The sequence below is a fragment of the Capra hircus genome, chromosome 1 (assembly GCF_001704415.2).
Source record: "Capra hircus breed San Clemente chromosome 1, ASM170441v1, whole genome shotgun sequence".
NCBI classification, from domain to species: Eukaryota; Metazoa; Chordata; class Mammalia; order Artiodactyla; family Bovidae; genus Capra; species Capra hircus.
Window position 1 is genome coordinate 133,943,665 of NC_030808.1, and position 14,743 is coordinate 133,958,407.

The following is a 14,743-nucleotide window of genomic DNA, read 5'->3' on the forward strand; positions in this document are numbered from 1 at the left end:
CAAGTCCAGAGAGAAGACAGACAAGAGGCTAGAATAAACGGAGGAAAGGAAAACAGCGGACAGATGAGTTTGGCCAAAGATGCAGAGGGGAAGACAGACAGAGCCAGTGAGGAAAGGAAAGCCCAAGTCGCAAGGGCCTCCACATTCGGATCAGCACAGGCATGTGTGTGACAGGCCCAGAAACCGAACAGCAACCCTCCAATTGCCTAACTCCCAGAACAGGCACATTTTTGCCAAGCTGATGATTTGGCAGAGTTCGTGCATATTCCATAGAATTGCATGGAGAATCTCTATCCATCTTGTGCAAAGAGCAGATTGTCGTTTTCCACTTGAAACACACACGTTGCACTGACCTTATGTCCTCTGTCAAACTGACACATTATCATCAACTTTTGGTGAAAGGGTTTCAAGACGTATGGGCTTGCTATCATTCTGTTGATTTTCTCCTGTGAGTGCTGTGTGTGCACAACGTGTCACTCTATTGGACAACAGACAGACAAAGCCTCTGCCATCACTGGTTACTCCCTCCATCTGGTTCTGCCACTGTCACCTCTCCAAGTATGTGGCTTGGCATTGGACTCGCACTCTCTGCCTGCCTGGTTTTCCTGAAGTTTACGCTACCAACGCTCCTGAGATATTTTCTTACACATCTTTTTTTTTTTTTTAATTTTTATTTTATACTGGATTAGTTGACTAATAAGGTTGTGTTAGTTTCAGGTATCCAGCAAAGTGATTCAGTTATACATATACATGTATCTACTCTTTTTCAAATCCTTTTCGCATTTACGCTCTTACAGAATATTGACCAGAGTTCCCTGTGCTGTACAGTAGGTCTTTGTTGGTTATCTATTTTAAATATAGTAGTGTATATATGTCAGTCCCCAACTCCCAATTTATCTCTCCCCCCATCACTCTGCTGGCATCTTTCCTCTTTGGTAACCATTAGCTTGTTTTCTAAGTCTGTGAGTCTGTTCCTATTTTGTAAATAGATTCATTGGTACCATTATTTTAGACTCCACATATAAGGGTTATCATATGATATTCATCTCTCTCTGCTTGACTTACTTGCAAAGTCCTTCTTCCTCCTCAGCTCACCTCCTGCTTCTACCAATTTTGCCTTCAGTGTGTTTTGCTTGGTTTTCATCTAGCAGATGACACAGAGCAGGCATTCAGGACAAAGAGGCACATCAGGGGTGGCCCTGCCCATGGAGAGCTGGGGGAGAAGAAGAGTGGGAGCTGGGCCGACCATGGAGATGGAGGGGTGTGCCTTGATTCATATGTACCATGAGCACGGTCACTCCATGAACCTCCCGGCTCATCCCTAGCCAATGGGAAATCCTGATCAAACTCTGATGGCTTTTCTTTGCCATCTTTACTTAAGGCTTCTATCTCAGTCCACATGGGACACTGAAACCCCAGCTCCCATCACACATCACACATTTGCCCCTAATAGTCTCTTGCTCTTCTTCCTTCTGGGGAGAAATACAGAACAGCGGATATTAGCCAGGCCTCGGAATCCTATGCTGTATGACCTCGGCAAAACTACTTGGCTTCTTTGCACCTCAGTATCTTCAACCGAAAAGTGAGCATGATGATGGGGTATACTTCACAGGGCTATCTGAGGATATAAGTGATAATGCAAAAAAAGAATCTGGCAGAGAAACCGGGACATAGTGAGTGCCCTGTAAATGATAGCCACGCCACATTAGTGCCTCCATGCAAGCTGGAAGCCGATCCAGAGAAGTTTGCTCCATACCTGAATCAGAACCATCACTGTGATCCGACAATGAAACACGGGACTGCCCAGCAGAGCCTATAAGCTGCTCTCTTAGCCCAGACAGACAAGCCAAGTCAGCAGTCTTGTAAACATCAGTTATTTGCATATTATCTCTATCACTTTTTGCTCTATTTTCATGCCAGGTTTTAAGTTTATTATTTAACTTATTTTTTTTAGGCTGACTCATCTTTCAACCTGAATATATTTAAATAGAAAAGTAGTGAGGAAGGAAGGGAGGAAGAGAAGAAGAAAAAGAGGGGGCGAGGAGAAGATGGGAAGGCGGGGAACAAGGAAGAGGAGGGCGGAGGCCAGGAAGAGAGGTGGGAAGCCCACGGCCCCAGAGAGAAAGAATTGCTGCAGAGTTGAAGACAAAAACCAAGAAGAGAAGGAGGCAGCGAGCAAAAGCCCGGGGCTAAGACAAAGCCCACTGGCACCAGCGGACCTAAGGCATCAGCAGGCTGGGCTAGACGTGTGGTCAGGGGGTGGACTGAGACAGATCCAGGGCTGCTGGGGAAGAGGTGGCAGGTCTGATGAGAGTGGGATGCTGCAGAAGAAATGAAGAGGAGCTGGAGGAGGTGGGGGCTGAGGGCTGCTGACTTTTCAGGGGTGGTGGAGTGGGAGGCACCACAGTGGGCTGAGCCCCAAGGCCCCAGAGATGAGCTGGCAGAGTAAAAGGAAGGGATGTGGAGTGGAGAGACTGGGCCAAAGAGGAAGAGCTGAGAGGTGCATGCCAGAGGGGAAGCAAGGAACTCAGAAGAGGCAAAGGGTAGGAGAAAAGGGATGGGAAAATCAAGACTTGCTTCCCACCAAACTGGCTGGAGTGGCCTTCCTGAGGCAGCACAGCCCTTCCACACCAGCACAGGCTCTTGCCTGTCCCACCCCAACGCCCCTTTCCCCACCACAGTCAGGGAAACACCGAAACAGGTGTACAGCATGCGCCAAAATGTCCTGAGGCTACAGATGGGCAAAGAATGTGTGAAGGGTGGGATGCAGGGCAGAAGGGAAGGGACTAGAGAGTGAAGGGGAGACCATGTCATCGAGTGAGCATACTCCAAACTGACTACCGTGTGCAGACCTACCGGATATAATGATGCATTACATAAGAATATTCGTGTTTCAGCTCCCCAACAAGGCAATTTATGGAACTTTGCCAAGTTCAACGCCCCTCATAGCAAGAAAAATGCAAATGGAAACCACAGTTGGATGCCAGTTTTCATCTATCAGATTGGCAAAGATAAAAACAGTTGATATTTTATTATCTTGGCAAAGATATAAGGAACAGAAACTCTAAAATTTGTTGGTCCGAGCAAAAATCGGTAGAAAGTGTCTTTTTTTGGAGGACTGTTTGGGAATATCTATCAAAAAATGTTTATACTCTGAGTCAGCAATTTTACTTCAAAGAATCTGTTGCATTCTTAGCTCTTAGAAAAGTGCTTGGCACATAGAAAGCCCTCAATAAATATTCACTGAATAAATTAATTAATGAATTTGTCTCACAGATATGCTCACACCTAAGTGCAAAGATGAATGCACAAGGATGTTTGCCGAAACATAGTTTAGAAATATCAAAACACAGGAAGCAACCTACGTCTATATAAATGAAGGGCCAATTAAATAAATGTACATGATCCAATGGAATACTACACAATCATTGGAAAGTAAGAGGCAGATCTCTACATAATACAACCAAATCACTCCTAACTTTCACTGTTAAGAAAGGGAGTCTGGGGTATGAGAGTGGTGGGTGGAACTCAGTGAAAAACCCTGTGCAGTAAGCCCTGCGCAAATGAAGAAAGGATGTGTCCGTGTTTTGGATGTGCAAATGCATGGACCCTGTTAACAAGAGAATATCAGCAACTGAAACAGTGAGGGATCCGATGAAGACAAGAGTCAGGGAAACTTAATGTCTTACCTGCTCAAAATATTTAAAAAATAACAACAAAAAGTAACCTGGGATAAGGGAGATTTGCATTAAAGTTCCACTCCAGGGTCTAGAGCAATGGGCCTCTGATTCATTTCAGTCCTAAGAAGCGCTCTGAGATGAACCAGGCTGCCTCTGGACGTCTGAGTGTCAGACCACTGGAGGTGTCCAAGAGCAGGGGAGGACCACAGTGGCAAAGCAGACTACGTGTTATCTGGTGGGCTGGACTCTGTCCTCAGAGGCCTTACCTAGCTGAGCGGGGCCACCCTTCATAGGCCACTCATGACCCTGCCCTTTGGACACGGCAAGCACTGTCTAAGAGCTAAGATTCTAGTAGATTCTCAGAAGTAAAATTGTTCCATCTGAATGTTTAAGTGTAAAGAGCCTGGCATCAGTAGGTGCTCAATAAGAACCTAGAGAAAGAAGTGAGCATAGAGACACTGCATCTGCAGGAACTCACAAGTGGAATTCAACCAGACTGAGGAACTGAGGCCACAAGTGCCAAGGCCTGCAAGGAGTGAGCTGAGCAGGCCCCAAGGGTCATATCCACCTCATTAACTGGCCCTTAAAACAAGAGTGGAGGGCTCAGCTGCAGCGCCTGACCAGGTAACTGGTACTCCAGCTCTTAGTTCAGCCGGCAAGGACAGTACAGATGGCATCTGCAGGCAGAGACCCCTCCCCTAGGGAAACGCCAGGGTGCCCCTCTCTCAACATCCCTGCCACAGTTCCATTGGCAAAATAAGGCTTGCTCCTGGCCGTGTGCAAATGGGATACATTCCTTCCCCTTTTGCAGCTGCCCTGAGCTGACTGTCTCAGGCTCTTCCTCCACTGACTTGAAAGAGAACTGAGGCCCAGGAGCATTAGGGTACTGTCAACACAGCTTGTCAATGGGCCAAAGCATGGAAACCAAAGTCACACCGCTAGAGCTCCTGGGGCCCAGAATCGAGGGACCGCACTCCAGGCAAGTCCAGATTCACTGGGAGTGTTCTCTATATTTCAAACTCCAAAGTGGCAAGGAAGTTTGTGCTGAGATATGTATGTTCAGGTTCTGCACACAAACCGTCCAGCTCGAGAGAGAGGCAGGACCAGGGAGAAAAGGGGTTCTGACAACAGCACTGCCTCGGGGGCCCATATTGGTCCTTGAGGTCAATTACTGAGCCATAACCAGGACTCCATCCCACAGCCCTGCCACCCTCCCTGTCCTTTTCTAGAAGCACAAAGCCTTTAGTCCTCATCCTTCCCAGGGAGCTTTGTGTCACTCACCCCCACTACTGATGCCATGACCCTCTGGATGGTCCAGAGGCAGATCAACGTGTCAGAGCATCTGACATGGTACTGAGAGATGGTACTGCTTCCAGAGAGATTAAAAAGAAGACGGGGGTAGTCAACACGGAGCTCTGTGCTGCACAGTGCAGAAACATCAAACCACAGAGCACAGTTGCACGGAGCACCCGGACCCAAAAAACACAAAGGGCAACACAGGTGCAGAGAAAGAGTTCATGGGAGAAGAGCTGAGAGGGGCTTGCTATTCCTGAAAACAGATATTGCGTATCCAAGGATGGTTAATTTCGAGAGAAAAACAGTCTCAGAAGCAGAAGCAGACAGTGGCCTCCCAGACTCGAGTTCTGATCCCAGTCTGACATCACCCAGCCAGGCTCCCCAGACTGGTGCCCAGCGATGCTCTCTGTCTGCCCACTCTCCATGGATATATAAGGCGGCCAGAATAGTTGGCCTCTTGGTATCCGGCCCACTTCCACCCCAGCTTGGGCTGTTTCAGACTCCATAGTTCTTCATGGGCCCAAACTGGACTGCTCATGCTGTGATGTACCCAACCACCTCAGTAACGATCTTGTGGTGCCTTTGTCGTCATCTTTGATAATGTTTACTAAGTCATGGACTTCTAGCCAGGACGGCTATCATGCCCAGAACATTCTCAGCAGCTTCAGCACTGACCTGGGAGAATCATGATTGCTTGGTCAACACCAGTAGAATCTGGGTACTTCTAACCTATCCTTTAAAGGCAGAAGGGGTGGCGCAGAGCACAGGGGGATTTGGAACTCAGAACTGCCCCTCCCCTCTTCCCTGGTTGTCCCCTGCAGCCCCCAGAGTCTGGGCTGCGCACACCCACACAGTGTGCTGGAGTTGGTGAGGCAGACAGCATCTTTCCAGCTATTTGCTGTTGCTCATGCTGGGGTCACAGCCCATTACATGCAGCCTATTACATCAGAGTCCTCTCTGGAGGGTACTGGGCAGGGCCACCGTGGAGGCCCAAGAGGTTTCTAAATGAAGTAGCCTATTGGGAAATCCTATTATGAAGCTCATCTTACAGGACTGTGGTGTTAATAACTCTGGCCTTCCCCAGGGCTGAGCTGAGTGGGTCTCCCTGGGGCCTAGGAGGAGGCATCTAGGCTCTGGGCTTCCTCTCAGTCACCAGCCAACAGCTGATGGGCCAGAGAGCAGAGCAGAAAGACTTCCTCAGTGCCCCTGAATGTGGTCACCTATACACACACACACACACACACACACACACACACACATACACACACACACACACACACACACACACACAGCCAGGATGAGGAGGCAGGAGGAGACCCAGAGCTGGGAGCAGCAACCCTAAGGGAGGTGGAAATAGGCCCCAGAAACTTCCCTTTTCCACGAAGAGCTAAACTAGATACATTTTTCTCCCCTTTCGAATTCTGCAGATTTCTTAGCTCCCCAGGTTTATAAACTGGCTCTCTCCCTGGCTGCTCAAGTTGACAAAGGCACTGAAATTACTGAAAGGTTCAAAATGTCTCTCGGATTTCCAGGCATGAAGGGATTTACATGTAGGTGGAAAATCAAGAAGGAAAACAGTCCCTCCCAAGGAAAACAGGGGAGGGAGGAAGGAAAAAGAGACCTGGAGGAGAGGCAGGGAAGTGTGGGTGAAGGTGGGGGATGCTGCACGGACAGTGCCCATGAGGTCTCAGGATCCAAGGCAGGCTCTGATGGATACCAGGGGACAGGAGAGACACAAAACGGGGGACAGAAGAACCAAGAACAGAGCCGTTCTTCTTTAGGAACTGCCAAGGCCTTGCCAAAATCCAGAGCTGGAATGATCTTAGCTGACCTCCAAGACCAGCACAACATTTTAGGGACCACAACACAGAGCGAGCTTGCCAAGCACTAGTTCTTGGTCTCCCTGGCCCAGGGACAGTCAGGCTATTGGGACTCACATGGAGAATCGACTCAACCATCAATCTGAGCAGGGAAGGCTTGAGGGTGTATAAAGACAAAGCCATGATTTCTCATTAATCAGCTATACTATCCGCATAAAATCTGAAGCTGGGGCAGATAGACCATTTTGCTAGTAATCAACAGTTTCACAGAGATAAATGCATGATGGGTTAGAGTCACTGGTGGGGTCAACAGGCTTCTGGGATTCTGACTGATTGGTCTAACCTATGGGTACAGAAAGGATGAGGCCGGAACAGGCCCTGGGCCATGGGGCCTCTAGAAAGCGTGTGAGCTGCTTGCTGCACATTCTGATGTGCAAGCTCCCCAGTGGCTTCCTCTGCTTGCCACCCCCTCCCTCCTCACAATAGGAACAGCTCTAGGCCATGACCATTCTTTGCTGGCTGGGCCACCTAATTGGTCTCCAGGCGCCTCTGCAAAACCAAGCAACTAGTCACCATGACTCTGACAGGCAAGGGTTTCACAGAGGCAAAGTGAAAGTCAGAATAAGATTCCTGCCCATGATCAAAGCCTGTCCTGCCAGAAAAACAATACAAAGTATATGCTTTCTGCCACCCCATAGATTCAACACATGCAAAAGCTCAGATTCAAGTATCCAGAAAAGAAAGCTGATCAGCTTCACACAACTGTGTGAATCGTGGAACCATCCCGGCTTCTTCCAGCCGGGCTCTGGGGCATCAATTCTCAGGGCTGTGCTGAGAGAGCAGCTTGCCTCCCTTCTCAGGTCTTACCAGGACCGATGATGGAGACTCGCTCTTTCTCACCCAGAAGTCTCTACTGCATCCACCGATCTCCATGCTCTCAGCAGGAGGCTGTGCTAGGCAGGCAACTGTGGGTGATCACGGTGCCCACCTGACAGCCCAGCATGAGAATCCAAAATGAATTGAGCATGCTGCCTTGAATATACACCCCAGGAACCAGTTACAAATACCTCCCCTAGCACTGTCCATCCCTATTCAAAGAGTGCAGAATCTGCCCAAAGCCCTTCACCTCCCCGGGCATCCCACTCCTGTGAGCCCTAGAGAGGTGGAGGTTGGTCTCAGTCATCAAGCCCAGGTTACTAGCACAGCCAAGGGGAATCCTGTTTATACACACACACACACACACACACACACACACACACACACACACAGCCAGGATGAGGAGGCAGGAGGAAACCTCCTTAAAATTCTTGAGACAGAAAAAAAGGTGCCTTTCTAGAGCACAGAGGCCAGCCAGGCTGCTGGGCTGCAGGACCTATGGTACTGCCTGGCTCGCTACTCTCTGCTCTTAGAACTACTACCAAAACGTGGCTTCCTGTGTCTCTGAAATGGCAAAATCATGGTGTCCAGGGCTCCCCATCTCCTCCAGCTTCCAATGAGTTTGCAACAAGCAGAGTGTGAAGTCAAGTCAGGTTCCTAACAGCTCTAGATTAGGAACAGCCACCAAACGTCAGGAGGAGGCTGAGGCTAGGTAGACAGGATGGAAAGCAGCCACTTGGTTTTACATATTTGCCCCCATAGGCCCTCCCAGGACAACCACAGGAGGTAAGCAGCAGGCACTGAAGAACCCTCCCAAAAAAGAAAAGTTCCGATTAGCCCAGAGAAATGAAAGCCTGTTCCCAGAGTCCCAATTAAATCAGAACCAATCAATACTTTCTCTGGTTCCTACTGTTCTGCTCAGGAAATAATGAGCAAAACAATGGCCCCAGCCAGCAAGTGTGGGATGGCAGCCCTTTGAAGTCTGGAGAAATCACCCCTGCTATCAAGAGTGTGCCTGGCAGCTGTGGCACCTGCAGCTAAACTCAGCCTGGCCTGGGTCCCCACGCAGACCCAACACATGCTCAAGAGGGCACTGCCCTCCCACCCCCAACCAATGGGACAGGGGAGCATGGTGGGACCAGGCCGGCTGGTATTAAACCAGTCTGTGTGGATTCATCACTTGATCTGGCATGCTCTCTCCTCTGTTTCCACATCATCCATCATGGACATCATAAGCAAGAAATCCAATAAAGACACAAAGGCGCAGCTCCCTGCTCTCAGCAGGCCTCAGAAAGGCTGTGAGTGCCCCAGCCCAGGCAATTAACTGAGTCCAAAGGACTGCAGAGTTGGTGGGCAATAGCACTACTGTGCCTGGTACTTCACCTGCAGGTGGTTGGTGACTAAAAGCGGAGAAGGAGACACACAAAGGATGTTCCATTGCTCAGGCAGGGTGGGGAGGCCAACAGGAGACAGCTGGCATGAAGCTCATGATGGAGAAAACGGAGCAACTGTAGCTCCCCCCAGGCTTCCCTGGTGGCTCAGCGGCTAAGAATCCGCCTTCCAGTGTAGAAGACATGAGTTCAATCCCTGGGTCGGGAAGATCCCCTGGAGAAGGAAATGGCAAACCACTCTAGTATTCTTGCCCGGGAAATCCCATGGACAGAGGAGGCTGGTGAGCTACAGTCCATAGAGTTGCTAAGAGTCAGACAACCTGATGACTGAGCGCAGTTGCACGCACAGCTCCCCCCATCTCCAAGTGGTCTCCAAAGGACTGGGGGCAACCCGAGTAAGGAGTCAGGGTCAAGGTGGTCATCTCCGAGGTCTGTGTGGGAAACCTTGCTTTTGAAAGACTCTGAAACTTTGAAGGCCATGAGCAAAAGATAAAAATAAAGGAAAATAGTCTTCTCTTCTTCAGCTTGGGTTCCCCCCTGTTTAGCTTCCATGTACTCAGGCAACAGATGAGCCATGGACCCTCTCGATCCTTCTATTAACTCCCAGAGAAGGCCAAGTTTCCAGCCAGTTCAGCATATTTATTGCCATAGACTGGACATGTGCTCTCCTGGACTGAGGAGGGCCAATATGAGGACAGGGTACCCTGACACCGCCAGCTGCAAAGTCACCATCACTCTGTAACATCCTGAAGCAAAGGTAACAGAAAACATGGTACCATACCACCCCCATTCCAACACAATCATCTCCTTTCAGGACCTACTAATGCTAGGCCCCATCCTTGCCCCATGGCCTGGCACTAAGTCCCTGGAGGAAGACAGCCAAGCCAGGAGGCTTTGAGTTAATGAGCTGCATGGGTTCAGTACCAAGCTAAGTGATGTGGGAGCTGGACTGAAATGAACGAAAATATTTTCCAAGTTCAGTTGCTTCTCAATTACCCTTGAGTGACTTATCCATGACAACCCAAATAATCCATGCCTCAGAGCACAGGGCTAGACAGGATGCAGGGGTGTGTGTGTCTGTGTCTAAAAGAGGGAGAAAGAGAGAGAATATGAGTGTCAGTGTTCCCAAAAGTAAATATACATGAGTGGTTATGATCTCCCATTTAGAATTCTCCTCATCTCTTTCCCCTACCCAGAATACAGAAATTCTGGTTGAACACAACTGGAAAACCATCAGGCCTAACACTGGAGATGGAGGTTCTCCAGAGCTTTAGAAGAAGCCATTAGGCTCCTCTCTCCCTATCTGATCCAGAGCTGGATGTGGGGACTCCTGACTCCTGATTTCTTTGCTGCAGGAAGGAGAGGCCTCAAGAGCCTCAGGGCTTACCCTTGCAGGCCACGCTGTTCTCGGGCTCATAGCCAGGCTTACAGGTGCAGCGCCCGATGGGCACCATCCACTCCCCGTCCCCGTTGCAGTAGAGTTTAATGGGCACATCCACTTCCTCTGCATTGGGGATGCACGTGCCCCGAGCAATGACCAGAGATGTGCTCTCTGCCCCAGTCATGGTCTCCGGGAACACTGCAAAATTTTGCACAATGCTGGGACACTTTTTGAAGAAGACACGGACAGAAAGGAGAGACATACAGGCTCCATAATCCTGGAAAGCAAGGTAAAAACCATTTCGTGTCAGAGGCCCAAAGCTCCTGACTTCTGTGTTGACCTTCATCAATCTTCCCCCAAAGTCCACCTGGGAGAAGCTCTCATCTGCCGCAATGGTGTCCACTTTGAGGTAGGGGGCCTCGGACCAGAAGGCCGACTTCTTGGTGGCAATGACGGAGTCAGTCTCATAGTAGTACAAGTTGAAGGTCTCCTTGCAGGAGCCTGGGACGTTGGGGAGGCTGCTGCAGTCCCTCACAGTGAAGCGCATCTCCGTGTAGATGCGATGGGCCCCCCGCCGGTTGATGAAGGTGGTGAGCAGCCAGTTGTTCTGATTGGGTTCGAAGACATTGCACACCTGGTAGGTGCGGATGGTGTTCAGATTTTCATCGTAGCCACTGACTTCTTCCCACTGTACCAAGCAGGCCAGGCACACACATGGAAAACACAAAATAGAGAGTAAGAAGACAAGGAGAGGCAGAGCAGAGGAGAACTCTGGCACTGAGGGGGCCTTACGAGCTCACCAGTGTAACGGCTTGACTTGAGAAATGAACACGCTTAACCCTAACTTGCATTTAAAGATCTCTTTATGAGCACATTTCAGGAGATTCCTATGTAGTCCATCCCAAAATATAACAGACATCACTGTATAAAGCTTCGCATCACCTAAGCCACAACTCTCATGCTGTGACAGTGACTCATAATGTCCACAAGGGACATTATGTCCACCTGCAGCTTCGAGTCCCATATGACGGCAGGGACTTTCATCCTCAATGCCACAGCCTCTACTCTTGCAGTCACTCTGGGGATCTGACCACATGTCTCCACCATCCACCCAGGAAATCCTCATTTCTGAGCCTAATTTCTTTATTGTGGTATAACTCCTTTATAGCTCCAAAAATCATATGACTATAAAACTTTTCAGAATTTTTCAACATAGATTCACAAAAAACTTGTTTTATAACATCAATCTCTCTGAAAGAGCTAGACTGTGAAACTGGGAAGAGAAGAATTGCTGAGAGATCCCAAATGAAGCAAATTAAGCTTCCTTGTGTGCATACTTTGAGCAAAGATGTGATGGAAGAGAATATTGCAAGGTGTTACTTAGGGAGTAAAGAAAGCTTCTGAATAAGGGAAATACAATTGTGGCTCTTGTTGGAAAAGGGTCCTCTTATAATCAGCAGTCCTGTGGGTCAGAAGGAAAATAATGTCCCTCAATCATACCAACAATTCCCCCAAAGAACTAGCTTACCATTACCAATTTATAGGTGCAATTCATCATTCAATTCAACTCACCTATGCTCACATCACCATAAAGGATACGGGGAAGAGAGGAGGCAGAAACAAGTGCTTTGAATGGCTGAAGAAATTCACCTAGTAACTTATTTTAGTAACAGGCAATACGGGAAGAGGGTCAGTCTGTAAAGACATGGCTCCCTTCATGAGCCACCCAGGGGGCCAAAGAAAAGTTGCTGGATCATTCGCTCTTCCTTGTTCTGAGAGAGGAAGCAGCCACCCATATTGGGGAGTCCTCAGAACCCTGCCCTCAAGAACTGGGGGTCTTCTCAGGAGGTTCCAATGTGTTTGCTAAAAAAGTAAATAAGGGGCAGAAGAAATTCCACTTCCTAAAGTGAAAAGAGAAAATAAAGATCCTTGACTAATTAGCAGTAATAACAAAAGAAATCAAACAGTACCATTTCTTTAAATATTGTGTTAGTTGCTTATTATTCACAGTGTACCGCTGAAATATATAAATGAGAATTCTTCATTAAAAGAGCCAAAAACTATTCAAGTGTTACATGGGAAATACACTAGGATTTCTTGCTGCACAGAATTAATTCTCTGTAGGAGCAAGAGGTGAGGCAGAGGTGAGGCTGCCCTTCAAAACTGTACCAGGGCTTCTGAACACCAGGTATGGAGCAAAGGAAAGAACACCTGGAGACCTGGCCCTGCCCACTCAGGCCTGTACAGCAACCCCCAGTGACACTCCTCCCCAGACCCCTTCCAGCACTCTCAGGAGGCCCAGTTCCCTCCCCAGTCTGGAGCTTTAGTGGGCTCCTTCCAGGATCCTTGTACACAGTCAACCTCACCTGCATTTTGTTTAATTTCGTATCCAATCTCTAGATGTTAAGGTACACTTTTTATTCCTTCTTTAGATTTTTTTTGTGTGTGTGTTATATTCTATTTAAATGTGCTTGTTAAAGTTACATTCTGCTTGCCTGGTTTTTTACAACCAGAAAGTAAATACATTAGGGAGAAGTCATTGCTAGCAGTTTTTTTAGTTCAACTTTTCAGACCTCCCTCCCTCTTCCTGGCTGTTTTGAAATTACATTTTCCCAGTTGACCCTACATGACTTCAGATGGAAGGACAGGATTTTTTTTTTTTTTTTTTTTTTGCTGTTCTGCAATTGTTTAAACACAGCAGGTCTCCCGATATATCATTTCACTGGGCTGTATGAGGTCTCAACATGAACATGGGGCTCCTTTGTCAATGCACAGGTGAAGCTTGAGGCCCACTTAGGGTGGGGACCTTGAGCCACCCAAGACTAAAGCAGCTCTCCTATGTGAGAGCAGGACAGGAAGCTCGCCATCTGGGGCTCATCTTAACACTAAGGCTGTCACCACTAGCATGTCTTGAAATAGACAGAATGAGGATTTACACTCTTGTGGAGCTGGGATATTGAGAACATTTATCTCAGAAAATGACATTGATTGGTATTATACGACCCAATAGAGGTAATTGTTTCCATCATTAACCTCTCTGGGCCTCAGTTTTCTCATCTGTAAAATGAGGAATCATACTGGGTGACCTGGAGTCATAATAGTCTACAGATCTAATTGATTCCATGACAGCTCCTAAGGGAGTGATCAAAGCAAATTAGGGGGAATACAGCTGTATGTTCAAAGGGAAAGAGCAGAAAGAAATTGAGAGAAAGAAAAATAATTCCTCATTGTTTGGGGAAAGGCTGTGATGGAGTCTCTTTCCCTTTTTTATTCTTCTGCCTGCTAGAGCTACAGGGGTTAGAAACACAGCAATCAGAGCAGGCTGGAGGAAACACAAATACTCTCTGAGCAAGGGGCAATTAGGATTGTGGACCTTGAAAGAGAAGATCTGAGTAAGTCAAGATGAGGGTGGAACAGCATTCCCAGCAGGGAGGAAAGACATCATTATTCGTTTGTGATACTTGGAATCATGTCATTGCTTTATAGTTCTACTTCATGCATCCATCAGTGGAAAAAAATATTTATTGAAGGCCAGCTTTATGCCAGGCATTCCATTAGCCACTGGGGATGCAGAAATATGAAGCTTATAATCTAGTGAGAGAAACAGAAATTAGACAAATGGTTATTAAAATAACTAAATTATTACAATTGTGCTAACTGCTGTGAGGGAAAATTTCAGGATGCCAAGAGGCCCGGCAGAGATGACCCTCCAAGCTGAGAGGGATGGGTGGATAGAAGTCAGCCAGGAGAAATGTGCGTCTGCTGCCAGCAGAGAGGGGCAGAGAAGGGACAGAGCACTGAGGCCCAAGAACAGCAAGTGCAAAGGCCCTGTGGTGGGGAGAAATGTCCTAGCACCACTGAGGAAGGAAGAATCATTAAAAAAAACTAGAGGTAGCAGGAAGAAGACTGCAGAGAGAGTGAGTCTGATGGAGAACTTGGAATTTCACCCTGAGAGTAGAAGGCATTGATAAGTTTTAGAGAGGAAAATATAGGTGACCAGAGCTGAGTTTTTTAAAGAGTTCTCTGATGCAAAGTAGAGACTGGGTGGATGAGTACGTGAGCAGGACAACCGGTCTTCGTTTTCCTGCTTCAAGTGAGAGATGACAGAGGGTTGGACCAGGCTGGTAGAAACTGAAAGTGTATCTTGGTGCAGAAATTCTAGGTTCTTATCATGTTGAGGTGGGGTGATGGGGTGAGGGACAGAGAGAGGGTGCTTTGACCAGATCCATGTTCCCCTTAATACTCTCTCATGCATCAGGTCTGCCTCCCTAACCAAGCTTTGAGGGACTCTGTGTCTCT

At 48.0% G+C, this 14,743-nt stretch overlaps 1 protein-coding gene across 2 annotated transcripts in view; it reads right to left on the reverse strand.

Moving 5' to 3' along the window:
• The window catches only part of EPHB1 (EPH receptor B1), a 453,923-nt gene that overhangs the window by 283,548 nt on the left and 155,632 nt on the right, over positions 1 to 14,743 (reverse strand). Inside the window, exon 3 of one of the 2 annotated variants that reach the window (XM_018050923.1) lies at positions 10,451 to 11,132. The exons of the other annotated variant lie outside the window; for it this stretch is intronic. Within the exon in view, the coding sequence (XP_017906412.1) occupies positions 10,451 to 11,132 (682 nt within the window). The remainder of the gene's footprint in view (positions 1 to 10,450; positions 11,133 to 14,743) is intronic. 2 annotated transcript variants of the gene reach the window in all.